The following is a 25,970-nucleotide window of genomic DNA, read 5'->3' as shown; positions in this document are numbered from 1 at the left end:
CGGCTGCCTCGGTGCCGCTCGGAGCCGGCCGCCGTCAGGCGTGGGGACGCCGCGTTGCGCAGGCGCGGGACCCCGCGGTCGATGGCGGAAGCGCGGCCGGGTAGCTGCGCGTAGCCCCGAATCGGCGGGAGGCGGCCGCTCGCTATGGCGATCCGCGGCCCCGCGTCCTCGGAGCACCTGGAGCGGCTGCACGAGATCTTCCGCGGGCTGCACGGGGAGCTGCGGGTCGTGCCGGAGCGGCTGCGGGGCGGCGCGGCGGGTGAGGCGGGGCGGCTCCGTCTCGTCGCTTTTGTCGGCTTCGCGGAGGCTTCGTCCTCGGCGCGCGGGAGGACCGCGGTGCGGTGAGGCTCCGAGGCCCGGCCCGGCGCCGTCCGAACCGCGGGGCTCGTCTGGGCCCGTTCCTAGCGCCCGGGCTTCGCTTACGCTCTCGGCTGCGGGCTTGGCGGAGAAGGGGAAGTGGCCGCGGAGGGCTGCCCCACTGCGGGAAGCACCGCCTGGGTGTGAGTGAGGAGCGAGGGCGGCGGCGTTGCAGCAGCGCGGCCCTCGGGCCTCCCAGTGTCCGGGCCGGCCTTCCTCTGCGCCTCGAGTGGGTCCGTACCGCATTTGGGCGTAAAGTCATAAACCCGAGAAACAACGGTGTGCTCAGAGTACGGCAGTCTGTGTGCTCAGTGACGCCAGGCTATGAGTAGTGCAACGTTTCACTTCTTTTCCCAGCTTCAGTCTAATACCACTTGAAGTTCGGGGTCGCCATCCTTGTCATTTCCAGAAAGTACAGCAGGAGAAAGACTTAAAACTGTGAGCCACAGCTTTCAAGAAGAGTGTAGATGGGAGGAAGAAGAGGTTGCCCGAAGAAGGTGTGGAGTCTCCTTCTCTAGGGATATTTAAGACCCTCTTGAATGCTTTCCTTTGCGACCTGCAGGGAACCTGCTTTAGCAGGGGGTTGAACAGGGTGATCCCCAGAAGTTCTTTCTGAACCGTACAGTTCTATGATTAAGAACTGCCTTTATTTTGCTGGCAGTCACCAAGAAGGAAAAGCATAAAGGAAGGAATACCCTTTTGTGGAGAAGTTTGATCTGGGCATCATTTCCGTAAAATTAGTGGGAGGTGGTTTGCAGGGAAGGGTGAGATTTTGTGCTGCTTGAAATCCAAACTCAGCCCATTGTTGGGAAAAGAATGGGGAGAGCCCACCCTCACACACATTGAAAAAATGCCCCAGAACACTCGAGTTTCAAAGAACAGAGATTTCTGGTAGAAAATTCTCATTTCCTTGCAGAAAAGACAGTTATCAGTTTTATGGAAAAAAGTAAACCTTTGCCAATTCCCAAACAAGGAATTCTGAGCAGTGGCTTTAAACAGAATATTGACAGGCAGCAATTTCTTCCGTGCTTGAAGATCATAAGCAGACTACAAACATTTTTCAGACATGCTTTGAAATGTTAATATGATGGATTTATTCCTCAAATTTGTTGCTGAAAAAAAGAACACTGCTGTTTTTGGGAAGTATTGACAAGGGTGTTAAGTGAAGTCAGGAATTTGTCTCTGGTGAAGGCATTTGTAAGGCATTGTTTGCTGCCTGTGCACACATGGGTGTTCATTTTTCGCACTGTCATGAAGTCTGTGGGACAATAAATGGTGTCCTGTGTACTCTGAGATGACTGGTACCTTCCCAGACTGCAGGGAAGACAGAATGTGTCATTGTTGAACTATCAGGGGCAGAAGTGTGGAAATGTTCTCTCACTCTCCGTGAACAAGAAAATAAATTCTCAGATCTGGAACCAAGCATTTTCTTCCTTCCTAACTTACAAGAAGGCATTTTAAACAGCATCAATCAGTTTCAACTGTAGATACGGTCCTCTGAGCAAATGGTTAGTTGTCTTTTTCAACTGGTTCTGTTTCGATTGATTGAAAGTGAAGTCTCACAGATGTTCATGGACACGTGGGTGATGTTTCTGTGGCTGAAGTGCAGTGCTGTACTGATCCGACACCCAAAGAGGGTAAAATACTGCTTTAGGTCTCAATTGGTTTGAGACAGCAGCAGTTGTTCAAGAGGACAGTGTGTTCACCAAGGGAGTAAAGTGACCTGCACGAACAGAATAGTGACTTTAGAAAGTTGTCTGTTGTTGCTGTGTGCCCATGTCCTCGCTAGCAGCCTGGCCATTCAAGCAGTTGCATCAGCACAAACCTACATGGCAGAAAAGCAGGGGAGGAGCTGAGGGCAGTCAATTTACGAACCCCCTAAGTCAGCATTTCCTGCAATGTGAAACTTATTCTGTCTTAAGTGCACTACAGGTCAAGCTCAGGAGCTTAATGGGGATTTGAACTGAAAGGGAAGGGCCGTGATGTGGGCATGGCGCATCCACAGGATGAGCTGTTTTTAAGTGTTTTGATCAAACAACCAATGTCATCCCTGAAAAGAGAAGTATTTGGACAACCTGATCTGGTGTATTGATGTTGGCTTTAATCTCAGAGCACTCTGTAAGGTGCTTGTCTTGTTTGAGTGGTTGTTTTTAAAGGACTGCAAGGATGCAAAAACCCAATTTGCTGGAAATCAAGCTTTCAAGTTCTGCTCTGATTTTGCCTGGGCTTATCTCACATGTTGCTTTCTCTTCTGCAGAGGAGAAGAAAAAGCTAATTCGGGAGTTTGATGAGAAACAGCGCGAAGCAAATGAAACGGTAAGCTGAAGTCTGGAATTGCGGCCTTTCTGGACAGTTAAAATGTTGATTGCCTTAAGATGGACAGTATCCCAAGTTTTACTTTAATGTTCTTATGTTGGCAGACAAATGTATTTTTTAATTTCTTTGAGTCATTGGTGTGATTAATATGTCTGTGTTTGTTATATAGAGAGATGCAGACAAGGATGCTTTTTCTGTCCGGTGCTCTGGATATTGCCTTCCCTTTGTTGAACAAAGGAGAGTGGTAAAGCTGCAGTTAGAATTGCTGGAGATCACAGACAGGACACACAGGGAATCTGCTTTATGTTTTTTTTAATTGCTGTTTGGTGTTTCTTTTTTTTTTGCTGCCTTACCTTCACATTAGTATTAACCACATCTTTCTGCAATAATCTGGTGAATGGCCAAATGTCAGGGACCTTAAATGTTTGCAGCCTCTGTTGTATGGGCTTCCTGGGCAGCAGGTGACATGGGACAGAGCAAAAAACCCGAGGACTTGTCTTTCTAGGCAAAACTGCGTCACGCTTTGTTTTCTTACTGATGTGCTCCTATGCTGACTTATAACTCGATGTGTGTTGTTTGCTTGTTTTGTTTTACCACAACAGTTGCAACTGAAATCTCCTCTGGCTCTGCTGGGAGAACTGTTTCTGAATTCTTTTTGTTGAGGCACTGTACAGCTGAAACCCCAGGCGGGTTGAACTACGTTGCGGGAGTGGTGTAGTTGATAACAGATGAGGGGCATGGGGTTAATCGTTCCCCCCTACACCCTGTATCACATAAGAACATGTGAATTTCTTCATCTAGTGATGAGTACTGGATACAACTGCTCATAAGAATAAATTTGATGCTGTAAAATAAATTTTCTTTCCTTTAAGCTCCGGGAAATGGAAGAAGAACTGAAGTATGCACCTCTACCGTTCCGCAATCAAATGATGAGCAAAATCCGGGCATACAGAAGGGACCTCTCCATGTTCCAGAGGGAGATAAGAAGCACAGATTTGGGATTGGGCCCCGGAAGTCAAGGGGATATGAAATATGGAATCTTTTCCACAGAAAATGAACAGAGTGTGAGCATCTGATAGAAACTGTATTTAAACCTTCTGTGATTGTTTACAGTAATGTTTCAGATATATTGCTTACAGTGTTTCTGGTTTTAATCCACTTGCTTTCTTGTATAACTGTCTGTGTATCTCTTTGTGTGTAACAAGAGTATCTTGGGAAGGGGAAGAAAGGCCTAGAACTCATAAGAGAGCTTTTCTGTTCTAAAACACAGATACAAGTGTAATCAAAATGGTAACATGTGGTTGATTGCCTACCCAATGTGTGTTTAAGAGACTTGTTAAGGGTACTGAAATACTTTATTTAATCACTACCCTGATGAGAAGAATGGTAAGCTGATCTTGATTTTAACTCCAAAATGGGATGAAAGTCACATACACTGTATAGGTTCTTCGGTAGTGTCTTCTCTAAAGCAATCTCAGTTTTTTTATACTTTCTGGAAACTATTTAGTCTTCCTGTATATTGCACAGTATGGCTGTGTTGCTGCAGAGCAAGAAATACAGTGGTTTACCACATCTTTTTAGGAATGTCCAAGAGCAGAGAGACTGAATTTGCTTACTGTATTCAGAGAGGTGTCTGTATAGAAAATTTGTGGAAATGCTTTTTTTGTTTCTCTGCCTCAGTTAAGAAAGGTTTGAGGGAATTTCCATAATACAGTAGCTAGGTGCATTTTTGCATTTGATTCTTCTTGATTGCATCTGGGAGCAGGATGGTGGGTCAGACTTTTGAAGCTTAAGAAAACACTCTATGTTGAGCTACCTCTTCACCCTGAGATCAGCAAACATTTCTTGCTCTCTATCTGTGGCTACTGGCTTGCAAAGAGGAGCTTTGTTACTTAGCAGTCCATCTGCTAGTGCTTTTTGTCTGTGACTGAGTAATCTCTTAATCTCCCTGGCAACTACCTGTAGTGTCAGAAATGAGACTGACATTAAATCTGAACAAAAGGGAAGCATCAGTATGAGCCCAGATACTATTTGCATACAGATGTTACTTGATGGAACAGTGAATTATTACAAAGATTGTAGCTAAATGTCTTAACTCTTTAGCTGCGTACCCTTCTTTCTGAATATGTCAGAAGCCTGGTGTTTAATGGTTAAACATATGTTATTTTTCAGACTAATCTGCAGTCACAGAGAGTGCTGCTTCTCCAGGGAACAGATAGTCTGAACCGAGCCAGTGAGAGCATTGAGCGCTCACACCGGATTGCTGCTGAAACAGATCGGATTGGCACTGATATCATTGAAGAACTTGGGGAGCAGCGAGAGCAACTGGAACGCACCAAGAGCAGAGTAAGTGGAGAACCTGTGGGCCGTGCGCTCACACAGCCCAGGGTTTGATTAGGGGGAAATGTATGCCAGTCATTGTACTCGGAGATCCCCAGATGTGGTGAGCCGGTTGACGCTTGAACATACCAAAGGCTGCCACATTGCTGTGTTGTGCTCTTAAAAGGAACATCTTCCTCTAGACTGACCCAAAGCATCTGCTACTCTGTCTGTGCAAGGCCGGGTGATTAAACCCATCTACTGCTGCTTTAAAAATTTAGCATTGTTAAAAAAACTACTGATCTAAAAAGTGCTAGGGAGTTGCCCACCACGTAAGATTAACAGTAAAGGTTTAGATTTGGGAGACATAATTTCCTTTAATTAAGTGAAATTTAATGGCAGCAGCTAACACTAACCTTGCAATATTTGTATGTTAGCTGAGGCAACAGTTTGGTTCATTTCTGAGCGTTACCAAGCTGAAATGGATCATCCATTAACAGTTCAGTGGTCAAATACATTGGGTCACACAGGCCTGTCAGGGCAACATGTTTATTTTCTTTGCTGGAAACTTAATTGCTTTTCAAACAGTTCTAGATACGCACTAGAGGAGAATATGATAACAGATGGCAATTGTATTGACAACTAGATTAATTAAGCCAATTTAATAAAAGGGCCTCATACCAACTTTGTAATAATTGTAGATAGGGTGTTTGTAAATTTCTTGGAATCTTTGTGTGCACTTAAAGGAATATATCCCTGTCAGCCTAATTTCTGCCTTATTAAGGAGACAGCTGCTCCCTTTGTACTGTGCCCGCAGAGCAGTGTTGTCTCTGAATTTTGAGACTATATAGTTAACACTGATCACATTTGTTGGTGTTTAAATGTTACAATTAAGAATTGCATTTGCATGTTTAGAACTGTATGTTTTTTCAAGTGGCAAATAACTTTTGTTTCTTCTTAGTTGGTGAATACGAGTGAAAACTTGAGCAGGAGTCGTAAGATTCTGCGTTCCATGTCCAGGAGGTGAGTAGCACCTGACTTAGAATGGTGCAGTATTCAGAAGGTCATGTTGTTGCTTACCAGTTTATGGAAAAAAATACTATAGTGTTAACTGGAACTTTGGGGAGATTTTAGGGCATGTGCAAACAGATTGTGTGGTGTGATGATGCTAATTTGTATTTTTTTCTTTCTGGTAATTACTTAATGGAATTGTAGGTGAGTGAACACTACTGAATTTGTGCTGCAAATTATTTGTATCCAGTTTTATTAAGATAATACTGGAGTTACAACAGTCAGGCATGATAGATTGTAGTGATGGGAGGGATTTTGTCTAAATTACTGTCTGTTTCTAAAGGTAACTTTTGAATAGTGTTTATTCAGATTGGCAGACACTGTGCCATAAATCACTGCAGCATTAAGTGATTTAGATGTCTGATGACAGAGACAAATCTGTTTAGCCCACAGGAATGCCTTAGCATAGCTAGACTGTTATTTGAGAAACACTGAGCTTGACCCTACCCTGCGTTGATGACTAAAGCCTTGGTTGCTTAAGTGTATTTACGGTTTAATTGTGTGGTTTAATTATTCTCATAAACCAGTTCATGGAATATTTTTTCAGTAGGTACTTATGGTCTAACAAGCTTTTTCCTTTATACTTACCCTAATTTCCGTTAGCAACGATTTTCAAAGAGAAAAGTACATTAAATTGAGATTTCTAATCTTAATTCAACTGTGTAGTTTCAAATAAAATTAGCACAATATAAGGTTTAAAGCTGCAGCAGTTCAACTTAAATGTTCCTTTGTGCTTAATTGAATAAACAGGCACACACAGAGCAGGATGCTCTGCCCTACTGGGGAATGGGGGCGGAGGAAAAGAACAGAACTACAGTTATTGAAATAAAAGATGGAATACAAAATTTCAGGAAAAATTAAATGGGCAAACACTAAGCTTGCCTTCTTGCTTGTTAAGTTCTATTTAAAATAGTACTAGCTGAAACAGGGAAGCTACTTTCTGAAGGTAAGAATCAGCTTTTTTATTGTAAAAACAACCTTGGATTATTTGTGTTTTTTATTATTTTTTAACTCTAGAATAGCCACTAATAAGTTGTTGCTGTCGATCATCATCATCCTGGAACTAGCCATCCTAGGAGGTGTGGTCTACTACAAGTTCTTTCGCAGTAGATGAACCTTTGTGACTTTGTTTTCCACTGCTGAGGAGTAGGATGGGATGTCTTCCCTGTGATTGTCTAAAACTGAACTATCTCATAAGACAGCATGCACCGCTGAAACTGTCCTGACACGGAAAGAGAGTGAAAGGAGGTAAAAGGAAAATACAGAGACAGACTAGCAGACTACTGGTGAGATTACAGAGAAGGTAATAAATATTTTATTGCCTCAATTTGTATATACTTAACTAAATGAATAAATCTTCATATGTAATACAGTAGCCACTGATCAAGTGGAAAAACTACTTTTATTTAAAAATTGACAAGTTAACAGTATTTGCCGAGTGTTGACAGTCTATTCGCTCGCGTGTCTCAGCAGAGCTCTTTCATGTCTAGCGTACCCAGCATTGCGGGTTCTTAAATCCTCACTTGCTCTTCACTGTCAGATTCATCTGGAGAACTGGGTGTTGGGAGTTCATCAAAAGCGGTGTGCGCCCCTTCTCTTGTCTGTCCAAAGCACGTTGCTATCACATCAACTGCAAGACTAGCAGTTGCATTCACTTCCTCTTGAGAAGCTCCAAGCAGCGGATTGACTTCAACCATGTCTACAGCTGAAAGCATTCCTGTAAAAATTACGTACAGCTTTGTTACTATGTGTAGTAGAAATGCTAAGTTGCTGTTTGAACCAGTGATCGATCACCTGGTGGGAAGGCAGGGCCAACCTAGGGGAGCTCGGCTGCATGCAGTGTGCCTGAGTGACCAGAAGGGGCAGAGCCTGGATCCACCCCTTCCATTTAAGTGTTGGCAGTGGAGGTGGGGGCATCTCATCTGGAGATCCCTTCCTCCTTCAGGACCTTACAGACCTTCCAAAGGTAAGCAGTTTTTCTTTCTCTTGTTTCTGTGCCTGCTGCTGTCCCGTCTAGGCAGATACTCACTCACTGTAGCATAAGACATTGCTGCTTTGGTATGTTGTTATGCTTTGTATCACATTACACTAAGAAAAAAGGTTAAAGCTGTAATAGGGTTTATTTGCAGCCCATCGTTCTTTGCAATGAGTCTGATGTTTGAACTTCTGACTTATTCTGTCCATTGGACAAGTAAAATTGGCTCAAGTGAGGGAAGAGGTCATTGCTTTTAGATGCAAGTTTTTTTCTTTGGTTCCTTTTGTTGTTGCTACCTCTCTTCATCCATGCTTTTAGCATTTGGGAAAAATTCAGGAGTTTGATCTTTCACTTACAGTTCTGAGGTGTGCTTTGTTACATAAAACCATTTTATATTCTCTAGCTAATTTTTGTCATCCTGTTCATGATTCTGTGGAGGTTTCTGCTTTTTTTTTTTTTTTGTTTTTCTCACAACAGTTTTTATTGTAAATAACTCATCACTTACACTAAATGAAGTCTCTGTGTCACAAGGAGAAAACTCTTAAGTTAGTTGCTGTGTATAATTGGTGAAAACTTGATTTTTTTTTTTAGTTTTGCATCCTAGAATAGGATCTCCAAATTATTTAAGATGGTTTGCATCCTTTTTCCCCACGTGTATCTGGTCTCGTGTGAGTAGGTATAGGGGACAGTAATTGTAGGATGACAAAACCACTTTTTGCACTAGTTGTTAATGTTTCTATTTACTTTTGAGAATGTTGATGGTAGAGCTGTTTTCAACCCTCAAGTACTGCTCAGTGGGAGGAAACTGTTCTTCCATTATGAAGGTTGAACTGACTTCTCAAGCACCTCGATTTTGGCTATATTCATCTTATTTGGTTACACACGAAAAATACAACTGGTACAGGCTTTATGTAGTCTGTCCTTTCTGGCTTAGTGCAAAAAAGCTTGTGAGCTCTTACCTGTGTTGTGTATTTCTTCTGCAATGTACATGCCTTCTCTGTAAGTTAATCCTCCCAGAACGGGAGTCCCAGTTGCCGGAGCCAGTGAGGGATCAAAAGCATCGATGTCAAAACTCAGGTGAATTGGTCTCTGTCTCCTATAGACGACAGGATAAGAAAAGTGATCTCAAAAACTTAATACTTTTTCTACATGTATTTTGTCACTGTCCCAGCCGATCAGCAAAGTAGCATCCTCTTGCAAGATCTCTGCACAAAGTCCTCCACCATGTCATATTGTATGGGAACTGCTGAGTCATGGCCTGAACCTCTGATTGATCACCTGAGGCGAGCCATGAGTCAGCCAGAGGAGCACAGCTGAAGGCAATTCACCTGTGCTGCAGGAAGGGATGGAGCTTGGCTGCACCTCTCCTAGACCCATTTAAGAGCTGACTGCCAGTGGGGAAGGATCTCTTCTGGAGATCTGCTCTGCTGGTGTTTTGTGGGTGAGCCCAGGATAAGGGTAAGCCTCCCATTCTCTTTTGTTATCATAGTCTACTTTGCCTAACTCTCTTGTTTAGTTTGTGATTATAACATCCTAATATTCTTTGATTATACACATATGTATTTGGAAACATGTATATTTTTAATCTTTTGGTTTTCTGAAACATCTCTTACCTCAAACTTTTTTCTAATATACCTTGGGAAAATAGAAGTTTGTCTTTCTAGTTTCACTGGGCATCTGTTTCAGTCTAAGGAAGAAGCTGTTAAATGCTTCTTCCTCATTCACTGCAGCTGAATTCAGTTACTAATATATATAATTTTGAAAGGGATACTCAAGGCTCAGAGTTGATTCAACAACAGCAAAATACAGGATTCCTCAAGAAACAGGACCCATAATATACAGCAGGCTTTATTAATTGCTACTGCTGTAATTCCTCTCGATTTTTGCCAAACACTGTGAAATGGTTCTGTTCTAAAATGTTCAAGTCAAGGATTCAAGTCAATGCTACGGCTTAATGTTTACTGGACACTTTAACGCTTTGCTTAGGCCACCTTACATAATCAGTGACCTTCACTTACATAATTCTTGGGAAAGTAAGTACTGGGCCAGTTGATAGAGTAGTTAAGCCCATAGTTTGTTACCTGCCCATCAGTTGTTCAAATGTCCTTTCCATAACTTTCTGGATCCCAAGGCGATCAACATCCCTCATGGAAAAATACTGGATGTCGTAGTTTTTCAAAATATAGCTGTTAGAATAAGATTTTAAAAATAATTGCAATTATTAGTGGCCTAAACGTAAACTGTACAATTCTTGTGAACAGCCAGGTGTGTGATTTCAGTTTACGAAAATCCTTTAAATCAACTTACTATTCAGCAGGATCCACATCCCTCAACCCAATGTACACAATATCAGATGCTGAAAGACAGGGCTTTAGCCAGGAAAAGCCAGGAAGTTGCGGGACCTGCAGGCAAAGTTTTGGTGTTAGATTAGTTTAATGAATTATATAACAAACCTATATTTAATTCTTCCATCAAAACTTTACTTATAGCATCTTCTCTCTGCCTATAGAGAAGAGTTCACTACTTGAGTGTCTTGTTTCCTGATGTAATCAGTCCCTGCCAACGTCACATCATCTCACTTGAGCTGAATACATTAATGGATTAAATTTTTTATTCAGTCTGAAAAGGAGGAGAAAAAAGCTCAAATCCATAAGCAATTGGTAATTAGTATTGGTGAATATATTAGGAGATTAGAAGAAGCAGGAAACCCAGTGTACATAATGGCAGTGTGAGGTGACTTAGCCAGTACGTCCTACTACAGTAGGATAAAACCCAAGGTATCTTTACATTTTTAGGAAAGTCATCAAGAAGTCAGGCAAACTCTTGCAAAAACAGGGTTAAAGAGCAGGTTTCTAGGTGGGGCAGGGAAGGAGAGTCTGTGTTAGGCTTTATTGTGAGGTAAAACTCCAGAGAACAGGTCTAGAGCAGCAAGGCTGCGAATGGAAAGATGAGATCCCACTAAAGGTCAGCTTTGATAGTGAAACAGGTATACTGTGCAATTTTGTTAAAAATTTAGTCAGTAACTTCTGTTAATTTCAAGAGTGCTTTAAATTATCACACGCTACTCTTCCTCCTCTCCTAGCTCTGAATGTGTCTAGAGCCAACATAGCAAGAAGGTTTTGCTTCCCTTATATACTTCTCAATTACTAATTATATCCCAGCAACAGCATTTGAAGTCATAACGCACTTACAGCCACACGCAGTGCTTTATGTAAGTATTGCTTTCTGATAAGACATACAACATTGTTCACCTTAGGTGAGCTTCAAAATTTTTTTTTTTGCTCTATTTCTCCTGCAAAAGCAGGCACAACTGCCAAATAAAAGTCATCCCCTTTAACTTAAAGAAGAAAAGACAAGAAATACAGTAGCCTTCTGTAATATCTTTCTCATGTTGTGGAACTATTTCACAAAGCCCTATTCATTATGCATTACTTAAGGAATTCTAGCAAGTTTGAAGTGACCATGCAAGAATTATTAGCAAGAGGAAAGTATTTGAAAGAACCAAATAGTTATTCACTTGCAGATGGAATTCATTCAAATGAACTTGCAGGAGAAAGGCAGAAGCACTTCACCAGCTGAGAGCAGTCTTTCTATGCCAGACAGGTACTAATGTTACAATCTCTTCAACAACCATAAAGACATTCAGTTACTCTTGATGTTACTTGGAAGAAGCATTTTATCAACACAGCAGCCAAGAGATTTATCAGGGAATAAACAAAATTCAAGGAATGACTAGCACTGCAAAGTTCCAAAATAAAATCAAGAGTCAGCTTTTGTGCAGATCCAGTGTCTGTTCCCAATATGCAGTTGCCAGTCCTGCTCCTCTCTCTAGCCTGATCCTTAACAGAAACTTGTTACTTTTTCTAAGTTCTGACCCTAAAGGCTTCTGCTCCTGACAAGTGCACAGGACGCCACTCTTGTGTCTCCAGTAGATCCTACAGGGTCCTTGTAGCATCATAGAACGGTTTGGGTGGGAATGGAACTTAAAGACAATCTAGTTCCAACCCCCCTGCGTGGCAGGGACACGTGGCAGTTAAGAAAGCACTCAATGCCAGAAAAAGTAAAATATGTAAAGGATTTCAATGTAGGCTGAATGTCTAAGCAAGATACTTACTTTATCTTGAAGTTCTCTCAAGAGAAATGAGAGAGGCTGTCCATGGAGGTTTCCAGACTGAGTGGTAAGAGGAGTGTTAATATCAGCATGTGCATCCACCCAGATCACACCGAGATGTGGGCACTGTCGTGCGTGGCCACTGATGGAACCAAGTGCCAAGCTGCAAGTACAGTAGCAAAGTCTTTACTCAACTGTGCAAAACATTGTCCTTGTAGTTGTTCTGAAGGGGAAATAGGAAGTCTCCAAATTCAGACAGCATCATTGTCATGTTTCAATATATTGAACATCCCTGTGATGAACAAAGGGTGTGTGTTGTACAAACTACTACTGGCATGCCACTTCTAAATAACTCTGCAGGACAGTACTTGTAATGAAAGATTAAAGAGAGCTCTTCTCTCTCCATTGCCAGCCTTCCCAAGCTAAATTTTGCATGTTTTAGCTCCAAATGCTCTTAGGAAATCTGGTACGCTCACTCAGTAATTTGCTGTGTGCCAATTTTGCCATCTTACCTTCACCTCAAATTCATTCTTATGTGCCTAACCTTGTTCAATCACTTCTTACACTGAAGGTTAGTGAAAAAGAATGGAAAGACAGTCTTATGTATTAAAACATTCAGTCAAAAGTAGCCAGTGTGTGGGCATTGCAGATCCTTTCTAAGAGATGACATCCTGAGAGCTAAGGGGTCAAAACAGACATGTCACTAAACATTCACCAATAAAGAAACTGCAACAATTCTTGAAGGGACCTGATCACACAACTTTCCCAAATTAGAAAATCTCATTTGTATGTTTACAGATTAAGAACAATCTGGAATTAAGCAATACTACCTTTAGGAGACCAGGTTTTTATAAATGGCTTTTATGTCACGTCCCAGAAGCCTCAGAAATCAAATCAAGATGCTGCTGTGGTACTGTCAGGGAATGACCCCCTTCTCACTGCCTTTTTTTTTTTTTAATTTAAATTCTTATACTCTCCTCTAAGTATTAGCCTGTAAGCATGCAACACAAATAGCCTCTGGCTTGTGAGCATACCTGTGATCACCTCCTATAGTGACACAGCTGTGTCCAGCAGCTACTGCTCTGCTTACGGCATCAGCCAGTACCTGGCTGGCTAACCCCACTGACCGTGGGTAATAAATCAGGTTGTTGTACAATTCATCATTGGGAACTTGAGTGAAATTCAAATCTCCAAAGTCATACAGTTGGCATCCTGGAAACAAAACAACAAAAAGAGAAAGGGAAGTTATTAAACAAGCATCCAACGGAAAACACAGTCTGAATTGAAAATATGGTCTCTTCAAAAAACTAGTTGGGCAAATATGTAAGGAACAATGGGAATGGAACCAATTCACTAGACTGTTTGTATGCCCTGCCAACAATCATCTCAGAAATCAGAAAGCTCAGGATAATGTCACTTTGATTTATCAATGATATAAGAGGCCAAGCATAGAATGGGCTTTGTTTTGATTACTGACAATTTATAGCACGAAAAGGTATAGTTTCTATTGCTCTCTTTCTAATTAGCCAAGTTGCATACAGTCTTAAATTAGTTGCTGAAAGATGCCTAGAACTGTATTTCATCAAGTTTGAGTCCTAATAGTTACTTACCATTCCCAGACTCACAGAAACCCAGGCATAAAGCATGGCAAGTTAACTATAATGGAGGTGGTGGAATTTTTTTGTTTGTTTGTTTGTTTTAGAAGAATACTTCCCGTGCAACTGGTATCTTGTAAGGGAACCTGACCATTTTCTCAAAACAAGATGTCATAGGAGATAGTTTAATTCTGGGACTTTGACCCCAGCCCTCTTTGAGATCCTGTCATTGCCAGTTACAACTTAAACAGCTGTTGAAACATGACAGTGTTATGAATCTAAGACTTATCCTAAAAGATCTTTCTGTTTATTTAACAAAAAGAAGTCCCTTCATAGACTAGGAAACAAGGGAATATTTTTGGGTGTCATCTCCCTTCTCTCACCCAAATGAAAAAAGCTTATTAACTGGCTGCTTCTAAATTCTCTTCCATCTCACTGCTTCACCTTTGAAGTTCTGCTGTCTGATACCACGTGCTTTCATAACAGTCTCTCAGATCTTGCAGTCACAGTCTTTCAGTTTCAGATAGGCCAGCTGCTGCAGGCACTGATGAGTACTGTAAAAAGTATTTACAGCTATGCGAAGAGTCGCTTAAGACTACCCTAAATACCACTCATGCCTCTCCAATTTGTTCCTCAGAATCACTAGTTGGTAAACAGTTCAAAGCATCCAGGCTGGAGCTTGACATTTTGCCTTTTGCCATTCAGTGACTAACAGGGAACTTTGAAAAACTAAGGCAAGCAAATCAACATGTAGGAATGTCCCACTTGGGACTCTGTGGTTCCTGCCTAACTCCCATGAAACCATTAGCTGTGAGAAAGGCTCTGAATTTGGTTGAAATAAGGTTGTATAAGTTGTATTGAGGAAAATATGAGTTCATTATCATTTCAAAGGGTTTTTGGACTGATGAATGGAATGAAGGAAAGAGTTTGAGTCTTGTGAGAATTAGGCTGCTGGGAAATAGGCGAGCATACTTCGTATATCAAGGACATATACAAATGTAAATCTGCTAGGAGAAGATATGGCAGCTGAGCACAGCTATTTGCTAAAGCATTCAGTAAATACAGCATCAGCTACTCTGCGAGAATGCTCATTAGGGTATGAGTCTCTACAGAGACTTAAAGTAGTAGCTGGACCTACTACTATTCCATAGATCTCAAAAGACAGCAGAGGCATACAGCAGCATTTTTCTCCTCCCTTACACAATTCCTAAGTTCTCAGCAGAACAACAGCTTTGGAATTTTGAGCTTTTTTTTTTCCCCAGGTTTCAGTGCATTATCTGATCTCTAGTGCAAACATTTCCCCCCACTGTTTCATTCTGTTTCCACACAGAATCAGGAAAGCATCACAACGTTCACTGTACCTTAAAGAATTTTTTTTTCATCTGTATCATTCTGCAAAACTACTTCTCAGGTACATGCACACTATTCCACTATTATGTATAGATTCAATGAAGGTATTCGAGTGTGGTTGAAGATGAGCTTTATAATAAAACTTCAAGGTACCACCATCAGCCAGTTGGTACCAAGAGCTTTGGAAGACTACAAATTAAGTCTTCCACATTCCTTTGATCTGATGCCTCTGACATGCACAGGGAGTAGATCTGCAGTTGAGCAGCCATGTTTAGTGATTTGCACAGCGAGAGCACGTTGTACAATGTAATGGAGGAAAGGACTGCCACTTAAGACTTGTTCTCTCTGCCAGGATTTTTACCCACTGAAGGACCAAAAAGAACGGAAGGCAATTATACCATGGTGCCCCATCTTTAGATCAGTATAAAACAAAGAACTGACTGTGCCTTTTTTCATAGTAATTCAAGGAGTCTTTTAAGATCCCTGAGGTTATCATCAAAGCAGGGCAAACAGCAGATTCTAGAAGTGATAGCTAAAGGACTATCAACTTATGCCTGAGATCTTCTTTTTTGTTTGTTGGTGTTTTTTTTTTTCCTGTTTTCTTCTAAACCCCTGAAGTATATTCAAGTTCTTGAAAATGGAAAAAGATGTGAGCAAATAGGAAAACTGGATTCTTTGGACTCATTAGAAGGCACAGCATGCACACCATTTGCTGGTGCAGCAGGTCACATCTACTCAGGAACAGCAGGGGACATGCCTTGGCATTCACTGATTCATTCTGCTAGGTGAAGCTTTGTTTTCCAAAAATTAAAGAGAAAAACGCACAAAAGGACAACACACCAGACACTTGGCGGCTGTGACCAGCAAGTTCATTGCACCTGTGACCTAATTGGAAGGCTATGTAGAATGAAAGCAGTTTTCCCCCTCCCCAGCTCTAAAGATTTGCCTGCATGTGTTTTTATTTCAGACAGTCACATTCTTATGTGCCAAAAATATTCAGTAGGATAGATGAGAATTCTTAACTGCTCAGATTTCCTTTAATGTATTCATCAATGTTACCTCATGTCTATAAGCATTTAGATTATTAGATTTTTTCTGACTCAAGAAAATGCAGTAAAAATCTCACAGTTCCTTTCTTTAGCTTACTTTTACAGTAAAAAGCATCAGGTTATGTTTGTTTAAAAAAAAAAAAAAAAAACTCCAACCAAGTAGAATTATTTTCAACAGCAGATTCTTTCAAATTTAGGCTTTCATTTTAAATCAGATAGTACCAGTCTGTACTTAGAAACTAAAAGCCACAGATGTTTTGCTAGTAACTAAAGAATGTGAAGTTAAATATAATAAATGAATTTTTTTTTTGCTCTCCTTCAGATCTCTTCACAAAAAATTATGTTAAAATGAAGAAATAGGTTCTGTTCTAGTAATTAGCGACTGATCAATGCAATATACACACACGCACACACACCCCCCTAAATCAATACAACTCAGCTTTATCAACACTGACTCACTGCCTATTTTAAGCGATCACTGTTTCAAGTGAAAGGGTAGGGGGTGGGATTCAGCTGTTGTAGGAGCTTGAAAGGGGTATCAGGAAAATGAAGGTGTCAGTCTGAATACAAACACACAGTGTAAGTACATAAACAATACATACATTTATGTACAACAGTTCTTCTGTTAGTATGCATGATTAATGTAAAGCCACTTTGGGTGCACAATTCAGCCAAAAAGGAGTAAGTTAACTTGGAACGTTTTGCACAGTTGATCTTTCCTAGCTGCAGGGGAATTGGCAGGTCACAGCCTGAGCCGATGGTGGAGCACCAGGTGAGAAGCTGTGGTTATCTCAGGGGGCTCAGCTGCATGCAGTGCAACAGAACCACGGAAAGGGGTGGAATCTGAGTCCGCCCCATCTCAACCTCATTTGAGGGTTGGCAGCCAAGGGAAGCAGTCTCTCTCTAGATAGAGACTGCATTCCTCTTGAGCCATTACCAGTCATTGGAAAGGGTGAGCCCGTATTCCTTTCTTTTTTCAATCTGCTCTTGTTCTGTAGGGTTTGTATCCTACTAGAAGGCACTGTGATAACCTTCTTTGGCCAGAACAGGTTAGAAGGCCAAACAAGTATCCAACCAGCAGATGAGGGGATGTGGAAGCTTCTTTAGCTTGCAGAGCCCAAAACAGAAATCTACATATATCTAGTAAAGGAAATCAGCATTTTTCATCATGAGGAGCTTAACTTGTACTTAGGAAAAAAAATAGAAATACAAATTAAGAATGTATTTAAGAAAATAAAGTTTCCTGTATGCCTTTTCAGATGAACTGCTAACATCATAATGGGGCTCAACCCAATGCAAAAGCAGGTGGCATTTAATTGAAAAACTACCTGGGCACCAGCAGCAAGGAAAGCTTCCCCATCCTTCTCTGCTAGGATGCTGCACCCCACACAGAAGCAAGGATTTGACAGAAAGAGATTCAGCCTTCCAAGTCCAGGCTATCTGCTGACATTGCTGAAAGGCACATTGCTGTAATACAGTTATAACAAGTCTCCTAGGCAGCAAATGGGATTTGAAACAAAAGCAGATGAAAAATGAGATTGTTTTTATCTCTTGACAAATCCTAAATTAAAATGGGAAATTCCTCTTACGGGTTTATAAATCTGCCTGGGCTAATTTAAAAAGAATCTGGAAGTGCCACTGTTAGTGTATCTCACTTTGTGCTATGCATTATATAAAACTGCTCTTATGAAAGCATCACTCTTGCTTACATAACCGAGTTGTTTGCTCAGATTACAGCCTCCTTAGTACAGAGAGGCTTTTCAGGATGTGATGAGTATTATGAACAGTGTTTATAGATAACGTTTTACTTCCTGGGAACAAAGGGCTACAAGCTGTTACCACTATAAGCTTATTGACTAGTATCAACTTAATTTTGTAATGCTTTCTCAGAGACACAGGCAGTGTGTTACACAACAAATTAAGGACTCATTCAGTGTGAACAGGGCATTCTGAAGCCTCTTTTAAGACAGTTTTAACCCCCCTTATTCATCTCAGGAGGGGAGCGTAAGCAAGGGCTTATTTTTGTTTTATAGGAATAGGATAGTAGGCTAGCAAAGTTGCAGCTGCAAGGGTCTAAAACTTCAGCAGCCTAGTTTAATCAAATCTTTTTGCTTTGAAGTTCATTACATAGAGTTTGAGTTTCTTTAAATAAATGTTGACTTCTAATAGGAGATTTCTTCCAGTAAGTATTTGATGGTTCCCTAGTGAAAACAAAGTTTCACTAAGAAGGAAGTTTACATCTCAGGAAGTTCCATCCTGCCATCCTGCTTTTTGATGTTCAGATAGGTCTGGCTTAAGGCAAAGTAAAAGGCTTCTGCTCAAACAGCAACAACTGCTTCCCCACATCTCTAGTCTGCAGGTGTCTCCTTTGCTTACTATTAGTCAAGAAATATTTTTTTTCAGCCACAAATCAAGAAGCTACCTAAATTCCCCTTTGTAACTTTAATCTTGCGAAACCCAGTGCACTTGACCTGAAAGAGGTCTCCAAAAACGTCAGCATCAGGTGTTGGGAAACATTTGCACTGTGGCTTGCATCAGAGACAAGACAAGGGGGCAGTTGTGATGGTCTGTCACTCCGCTGACCAGCCCAGCACAAGTTCCATTTTCCTTCCAATATACTTAACCCAGAAACAGTTCCTGACAGCAAGTAAGCACTTAGGGCTGTAGGAAGTTAATACCAAAACAGCTTTCAACGATGAAATACTTGAGAATGTTAGAGAAGTGGTTATTATGTTAGTTAACCATCCAGGCAGTAACAAGGAAGGAAGAGCAGAAGTAGATAGAGCTCACTGATTCTCTTGTTTCTCCTTATCTGCTGCAATGAACTAGTATCAGACCAGCTCACTTATTCATGTTAAAATGACCAGGTATTGTGGTGTGTTTTTTTTTTTGTTTTTTTTTTTTTTTTTTGGTGCCTTAAACCCAGCTTTTCACCAGCTGGGGTTACAACTTCTATCCAAAAGTAATCTTTCATACCATGTCCACTGAAGTCCTTACCTGCCATAGGTACCTTATTCTTGCAAGTCTACAACAACAGTTAGAAGTTTCAAAAGAAATAATATGAGATTACACACAGCCAACATAAAGCAGACCAAAAACTAATTCACTGTCCAGATTTTTCAGTCATCTCCCTGTGCCTCTCCCTAATAACTTCTCTCCTTCAACACCATTCGTAATGAAAAATTGAGTAGTATCTGACTTGAATTTATTCCAATCCGGATAATTTTGTGGCTGAAGCAAATCAGCTAAGCCATGTATTAAAATGATTTTTGTAATAAGATGTCAAGATTGAAACACATTGTTCATAAAACTAAATGAAATACAAGACAAAGAACACCATTCTTTGATCCTTTTATCTCATCTTCCTTTTCTGAAGATCAGAAATAATTCAGTTTCCTGATCTGCACCAGTTTAGCTGAGTATTTTTAAAGGTTTATTTAAAGTAATTGTTTGTCGTATCAGTTTACAATTTAAGCAACCAGTGTGCTTTATTCTAAGTTAAGTTTCTTTTAAAGCTTATTTTGTAGCTAATTCATAGCCTGGAATCTGCACCTAAGGTGGTGGAGGGGGGGAAATAACCTGGAATCTGCACCAAAAAGGGGGAAAAAAAACCACATATACATAAAATCAAAGAGTGACACATAGAGCTTTTCAGACTGAAGAAACAAGCAGATGGTATCTTCCAGCAGCATGAAAAAGGAAAGAAAATCAGCACTGACCTATCAGAAGGAATGCCTGAACTCCATGTACATCCACTGCTGTTATTTCTCCAGAAATTTCTAAGCCTCGTGATAATCATGCAGACATCAAAGTGTCCAACTTTGAAAAGGATAACCCATAACTGGCGTCACAACATATTCACCTACTTCTAGCTTAGCTTTCTGGGCTGAGAGCCAGCTGTGAAAAAGCAACCATGAAGCAGCTTCCCTGGAGATGCTCCCAATGCAGCTCTCCTGCAAAGCCTCCGTGGGGTTCCTTCTGCCTGCATGGTTATCAGTCAACTCCTGGCAGTCTGCTGTCACCGAGCAGAGCCGCACCTGCCCTCAGTGCATTCTTACAGCTGTCCAGATGTTAGAGGCATGCTGCGGGTGCCAGTTAGGACCATGGCATTTAACTTTTCCTTGACTTTGGCCATACAGGTATCAGCAGTCTGTGAAATTAACCATTTGTGGCTTAACAACATTTGAAAGCTATAATTTTAAAGAAGGGTCTCTTGAATCTCTGTGTAAGTAAGAGGAGGCAATTTATTCCAGTTCTAGAAATAAGCTGTAGTGCTTCATAAGCATGTTATACTGGTGTTAAATAGGGGTTTTTGTGCATGCTTTTGTCTATGAGAAGCAAAGGAAAAGGAAAGAAGGCTCCCATTTACCTGCTTTGTTGGGCATGGAGAGGAAGTGTGCCTGGGTTTAAAAAAAAAAAAAAAAAGTTCCCAATTCTGCTTGGTAGGGCAGATGTCTTAGCTATTACTGTTTACAACCTTATGCTGTATCCTAACCAGTTTTTAACTTGAGAAAGTACATAGCAAATTAATAGACAGCTTTGACAGTATTGACAGTAGATGTGATTAGAAAGCACCCATGAACAATAGTATTTTTCATCTTGGCAACACAGGAATTTAACAAAGCATTCTACTTAAATTTTGAGCAGTAGTTTACTATTTTGTCTGCCTCCATTTTAGCCTCATCAACAGTGAAAATGTGAATAACAACACTAAAATAAAAGGGACGGATCTTGAGTTTACCTAGGGAGGAAATTTAGACTTTGGAATTCCACAGATTAAGGAGACTTGACTGGCTCTACTAACCTAGAATGCCTTAAAGGATATAAAATACTGAGTTTTGAAGAGGAAAAATAGAGACAAAACAGTACAGATCTAAACTAGATTAGAACACCAAAATACTGAATTCCTGACAAAATCTGTTGTTTTTAAATACAAACATGTATTTTTATTTTAATTTTTTTTTAAAAAAAAGGCCAAACTATCATATTGACTTAAATTTAAGGAAAGCAGAAAGGAACAGTGTAGCCAAGTCTTAAGGGACACAGGCGATTCTTTAATTTAATTTTTATCATAGTTACTAGATGTGCTGATGAAAATTCTTTTCCTAACATGGCAGCTGTAGATGTTACCAGTCACCTCTGCTGAACTCCAGCACCAGTGCTTATTCCCTGTATACAATTAAAAAGCTATCTTCTTAAGAATCTTCACCCGAGGAGATGATGGTGGATATGTCAAAGTAGCTGCTTTGTTATTTATTTTTCATCAATCCAGAAACTAGTCTTCATCTGAAATTATAACTTCATCCGTTGGTGAGACAGGAAAACTGAATTACTATTTTAAGGAGCTGATGTCAGCAGGGATCCAGTGGTTTTAGGCAAAGCAGGAGCATCTATCTCCAGTCACATGGGGATTAGCACCTCCTTTCCTCTTTTGATGAGGTATCTCCTTAAATTTTCTGATTCACTGCACTGACCTCTTGCATACTATAACAGGAAATAAGCTCTTTAGTAAAACAGAAGAGCAGCAACATGATGGTCATTCTTTTGGACAAGTCTAGCTCTGCTAGCGTTGTAGGCTTCGTGACTGCAGTCTATCAACTTGTCAAGCAAGCAACTCTGTTCCAGTGTTTTTAAATGCATTCTAGAGTAGTAGAAACCCAACTGTGACTAAACACAGCAATCCAGCCACATTTGGCTCATTAAATAAAACAAAAATTAGCAATAGTCAACATATCAAAGTTCTTCCAAAGTCTTCGTTCTTGTACCAGCATTATTTCCATGCTAGCAAAACTAATGGTGCTCTAGCTCACAACAGCCTTTGAAGTGACTGAGAGCTACTTACTGCTTACAAAAACAAACAAACAAAAAAACCACCACAGCCTGAGAATGGTCCTTTTCTCTTTCAGGTAAGGGGACTAAGCAACACAGAATTTAAGGTTAATCAGATTCTCTGTATAAGGTACAGCAGAAAGGAGGTGTCAAAAAACAAACCTCTGAAAAGAGTACTTTCCAGTGGAAGTCCAAGAACCTCCTATTTGTGCCTATTTCTATTAACTGCTAGAACAATACACAGCCCTCCAAGTTTTTGTGTTGTCTCCTCCACACCACAGAGTTAAGAATCCCTATTTTCATGTGATATTTTTTTCTTTTCTGGAGAGATTGTAGAATCCTTTAAGGTGTTAATATTTTAGTTTCCCTTTGGAAAAGAAACAATGCCAAAAGACAAACATCACTAAAGTGATTAAGAAGCCCACAGGCTTAGTCAGTTGTGTTTTAATTATGCTTGCTACAGACTTGCACACCCACTGTTTTTGGCTTGAGAGCTGGACTCCTGCTACCTTAGCTCTCTCTCTTCCTGAGTATACCTTAAGGTAATACCAGAAGGTAACAGTGTTCTCACTCTAAGGAGAGCATAAAAGACAAGTTAGTGGCTCAGATTTGTCTCTGACAGGCTAGTGATTCCATCTGCCTCTCAGCTCCCTCTTTGTATTTCAGCCTAAGCATAAACAAGCTGCTCAGCAGCAATGATCATTGTAGACAGCCCAAAAGATACCATGCCATATGCCTACAGTCAGTATCTTTCAAGGGAAAGATTCAAGAAGGCAGAAAATAGAGCAGCAGCTCAGGAGACTGCAATGGAACTATAAAAGTATATCTGTTAAAATAGAATGAGGGGAACAGAGAATTCCCTTCCAAACAGGAGAGTGCCAAAAGGAAGAACCTAAGATGTGGTGTTCTCACTTTCTCTGACATACCTCAAGCATTATCTACCAAAGTTATTCAGTTAGATATACACACATGCAGAAAGCCATGCAGTCCTTGATATTCAAAGTAATCAAGTATAATACCTGTGACTTAAACAGCGCATGGATCTTACTATCCAAGTGCTACAGTTCTCAAGTGAACTTAAGAGCATCTGCATTTTATGCAGGTCAAATTGAACATGTGGATGGAAAATGAGAAAGACACTTTACAATTTCAGGCAAACAGCAGGTTTTAGCAGTCTCTTCTATTTGAAACAAATGAGTGAAGTTTTCCCTATAGAAATGACATTTCCTCTTCCCATTTATGTTTCTTTTGACTTCTGTGAATCCACCTCGCTTTCTTGCTGGGAAGCATCACCCCACAGCTCCAAGTTTGTAATGACAAGGGCAAACTGCAGTCATGTCTATAGCCATCTCCAACAACCCTGCTGGAAGGGGAAGCAGTGGGAACAAAACAAAACAGTACCTGCAACTTATTCATGTGAACGTTTCAGAAATAAACAATATATATAGGAAAATAGAAACCTCGTATCTTAGACATTTTTAAGGAGAAATCTTTTCTGCTGCAATTATCTACCTGCTCCTGGAAAACGAGAAGCAAGGACCCATGAGAACAACCAATTCTTTTAGCAGAACAGATAGATAGAAGACTCCAGTTAATAAGAGCAGCACTGGTTTTTTTTTTTTGGTTTTTTTTTTTTTTTGCCTTCTTCAATCTTAAGAAGAAAATATAGTGTGCTAGGAAGGTGAAAACAAAGGAAGAAGTTTTAATGCCAGTTCAGCATACCACAGGAGGCCAAGCAACGGCACTATCACATTACTCCAGGCAAAGCTATCCTGCCAGCTCCCACACAAAAACTGATCATTAGTTAAGTTTCCACAAATAGATGTGCACAGTTTAAAAGGCTGCATTGTAGTTCTCTCCTCAGCCTATCACCCAGTCCTCCAGCAGATGGTCTCTGCACACTTAACAGTTCCTCAGTCCATGCCAGGGACCTGCCCTCACACAGAACATGTTACAACGTTTGTGCCATGTGAGCCAGATCAGGGGAGAGGTGCAGAGATTCAAGAAGCAATAAACATCAATGCCAAATGGAAAGGAGCACTACGCCAGTGGAAGAATGCTACAGAAAACTAAAACTGTAGGAAGAAAAAATGCCAGAGCCATTAAAAACTTTAAAAGGAAGAGCAAGAAAGCATCTCCATTTACATTACTAACAAATTAGCAAGCAGTCCATATGCAACTGAGTAGTGAGAGTACTCTTCATCTTCTGTTTATTTCCAAATTTAGTTTGCTTCATTTCTATCCTTACTGTTTGTTGTTGTTACTGAAGTCCTGAAAGGGATCCTCCTTTCTCCTCATCTTCAAGTTTCTAGTGAAGCGAGCATGTGTCATGCAGAGGAGATTTTATTTCAAAATAAGGATTTCTATAAAATGCGAAGTATTATATCTGAACTACTTGAAAGAGAGCTTTCCAATGGGGAGTTCTGCTGTCATTTATGTCAAACCACTGCCTGCCTTCTCACGAACGATAACATATCCTTTCAAAGCTGCTAACTTGTTATTCTCAATAACTTTAAGGTCAGCAATATCTTGACCTGTGTTTATTTCAGCAGCTCTTCTATTTTTGTTGTGGCTATCGATCATGATTGCTAACAAGTCAAATATTGCCAAGGGTATGCAGGAGATGAGCAAGACTTCCAACTCCACTTGGCATAGGACAGGACAGAAAAAGAGCATCTATTCATTTGCCGGCAAATTGGGACTTTCCAGCTTGTGAATCACAAAACGCACACAGTGAGCCCATAGGGCTGTACAGAACAATAGCCCTAGAACAACAGGTATAAAGTGGTTTCATAATTCAGATTAAATTTGCTAGAAGGCTGTTAAGCGATTATCTTTCCTCTGCACACATCTGAATTTCATTATCTACAGTGCATGCGATTAGTGTTAATGTGGTTCTTACTGTTGTTGGTCCACCCCTGTGTTTCATCTCTGATAGTTTTCAGCACTACCTAAAGATTCTCCAAGACCGCTTTAAAGATTTCTGTCCCTTACATCACGTTTTGAATGCTGTGTCACAGTTATTAACGAGTTCTCGGCTTTTAGAAACAATAGGTGCAAGAAACTGAAAGACAGACATGCTAAGCCTTCAGACAGATGCAGACCTGAACGTTTCTCCAGAAAGTTCCGAGTTTCATTACTTGAAAGTATACAACCGTTGTGGGAACAAGCGGAGTTCCTAGCAACGAATATGGACAGGGACAAAAAAACCGAGGGGCGCGGTCAAGGGCATCCTTTGACTGCGTACACGGAACGCTTCCTACGCGGCCCGATGCTTCTCCGGCTTTTGGGAGCAGCACACGCTCGCAGCCGAGCGCAGAGCGGATGCGGTTCCCAGGAGCCGGGAAGGCGGGCTGGCTGCGGCAGTGAGCCCTTTGTTCCGGGCATCCCGCGAGCTTAGCGCTGCGGCTCCGGCTGTTCGGTACGGGAGATCGGCGGCCGGCAGCCCCTCGCGCAGCCTCTCCCGGCCCCGGCGCAGCGGAACGCGGGGCGAACGATCGCTCCAACCCCCCACCCCCGCGCGGCGGTGCCTCACCGAGCCCGGCCAGCCGCTCCACCAGCCCTGCGGCGCGGAGAGTAGCGGGGCCGCGGTCCACTCCGCGTCGTTTCTGCCAGACAAAGAAGAAGAGACGCGTTAGCGAGCACCGCCCGCCACCGGGCTGCGGCCCCCCGGCCCAGCTATACGCCCACCTGTCCCCTGGACAACGGGGCGCCCACCAGCGCCACCGAATGCGCTCGCCGGGCCGGCCGCAGCCCCGCATCCGCCCGCTTGAGGAAGAGCCGCACGAAGCCACCGCGCAAAGCCATGGCGCAGGAGATGCCGAGCCGGCAGATGATGCCCGCCGCCGCCGCGCCGCTCCTTTTAGCCGGCTCCAGCTCCGCGCGCGCCGCCCGGCCCCGCCCCCGCCCGCACACCCCCGGGCCGCCCGGCCAATGGCGGCGCGCGCGCGCGGAGGTGTGTCCCGCCCACAGAGCGGAGCGGGGCCCTTCGCGCGACG

The 25,970-nt window shown here is 41.6% G+C and overlaps 2 protein-coding genes across 2 annotated transcripts; one reads left to right on the top strand and one right to left on the bottom strand.

Annotated features, from left to right (window-relative positions):
• The first annotated feature begins 27 nt into the window (after positions 1-27).
• VTI1B (vesicle transport through interaction with t-SNAREs 1B) lies at positions 28-7,446 on the top strand. Its single transcript, XM_052695188.1, has 6 exons — positions 28-259; positions 2,615-2,673; positions 3,546-3,737; positions 4,846-5,019; positions 5,954-6,015; positions 7,081-7,446. Exons 1-6 carry the CDS (start codon positions 145-147, stop codon positions 7,175-7,177), a joined length of 699 nt encoding a protein of 232 aa, XP_052551148.1. The 5' UTR covers positions 28-144; the 3' UTR covers positions 7,178-7,446.
• Positions 7,447-25,820, bottom strand: ARG2 (arginase 2). The gene is made up of 8 exons (XM_052695186.1): positions 25,663-25,820; positions 25,508-25,580; positions 13,184-13,361; positions 12,153-12,312; positions 10,346-10,440; positions 10,120-10,224; positions 8,998-9,134; positions 7,447-7,780 (listed from the first exon to the last, which is right to left on the bottom strand). The coding sequence occupies exons 1-8, from the start codon at positions 25,777-25,779 to the stop codon at positions 7,575-7,577; spliced, it is 1,071 nt and encodes a 356-aa protein (XP_052551146.1). The 5' UTR covers positions 25,780-25,820; the 3' UTR covers positions 7,447-7,574.
• Positions 25,821-25,970: the final 150 nt, after the last annotated feature.

This window comes from Tympanuchus pallidicinctus, unplaced genomic scaffold (assembly GCF_026119805.1).
Source record: "Tympanuchus pallidicinctus isolate F22 unplaced genomic scaffold, pur_lepc_1.0 scaffold3, whole genome shotgun sequence".
Classification (NCBI taxonomy): Eukaryota; Metazoa; Chordata; class Aves; order Galliformes; family Phasianidae; genus Tympanuchus; species Tympanuchus pallidicinctus.
The sequence above is the reverse complement of the archived record's forward strand: the minus strand, read 5'-3'. Positions and strand labels throughout refer to the sequence as shown.

What these genes read in the sequence shown, in the direction of transcription:
- VTI1B (XM_052695188.1), top strand. Translation starts at nt 145, where the DNA reads ATGGCGATCCGCGGCCCCGCGTCCTCGGAGCACCTGGAGCGGCTGCAC. An exon ending in CCACAGAAAATGAACAGAGT is followed by an intron (nt 3,738 to 4,845) that starts GTGAGCATCTGA and finishes GTTATTTTTCAG; the next exon opens with ACTAATCTGCAGTCACAGAG. An exon ending in TGGAACGCACCAAGAGCAGA is followed by an intron (nt 5,020 to 5,953) that starts GTAAGTGGAGAA and finishes GTTTCTTCTTAG; the next exon opens with TTGGTGAATACGAGTGAAAA.
- ARG2 (XM_052695186.1), bottom strand. Translation starts at nt 25,779, where the DNA reads ATGGCTTTGCGCGGTGGCTTCGTGCGGCTCTTCCTCAAGCGGGCGGAT. An exon ending in TGAGAGAACTTCAAGATAAA is followed by an intron (nt 10,441 to 12,152) that starts GTAAGTATCTTG and finishes CTTTGCCTGCAG; the next exon opens with GTCCCGCAACTTCCTGGCTT. An exon ending in TTTGAACAACTGATGGGCAG is followed by an intron (nt 9,135 to 10,119) that starts GTAACAAACTAT and finishes TGTCGTCTATAG; the next exon opens with GAGACAGAGACCAATTCACC.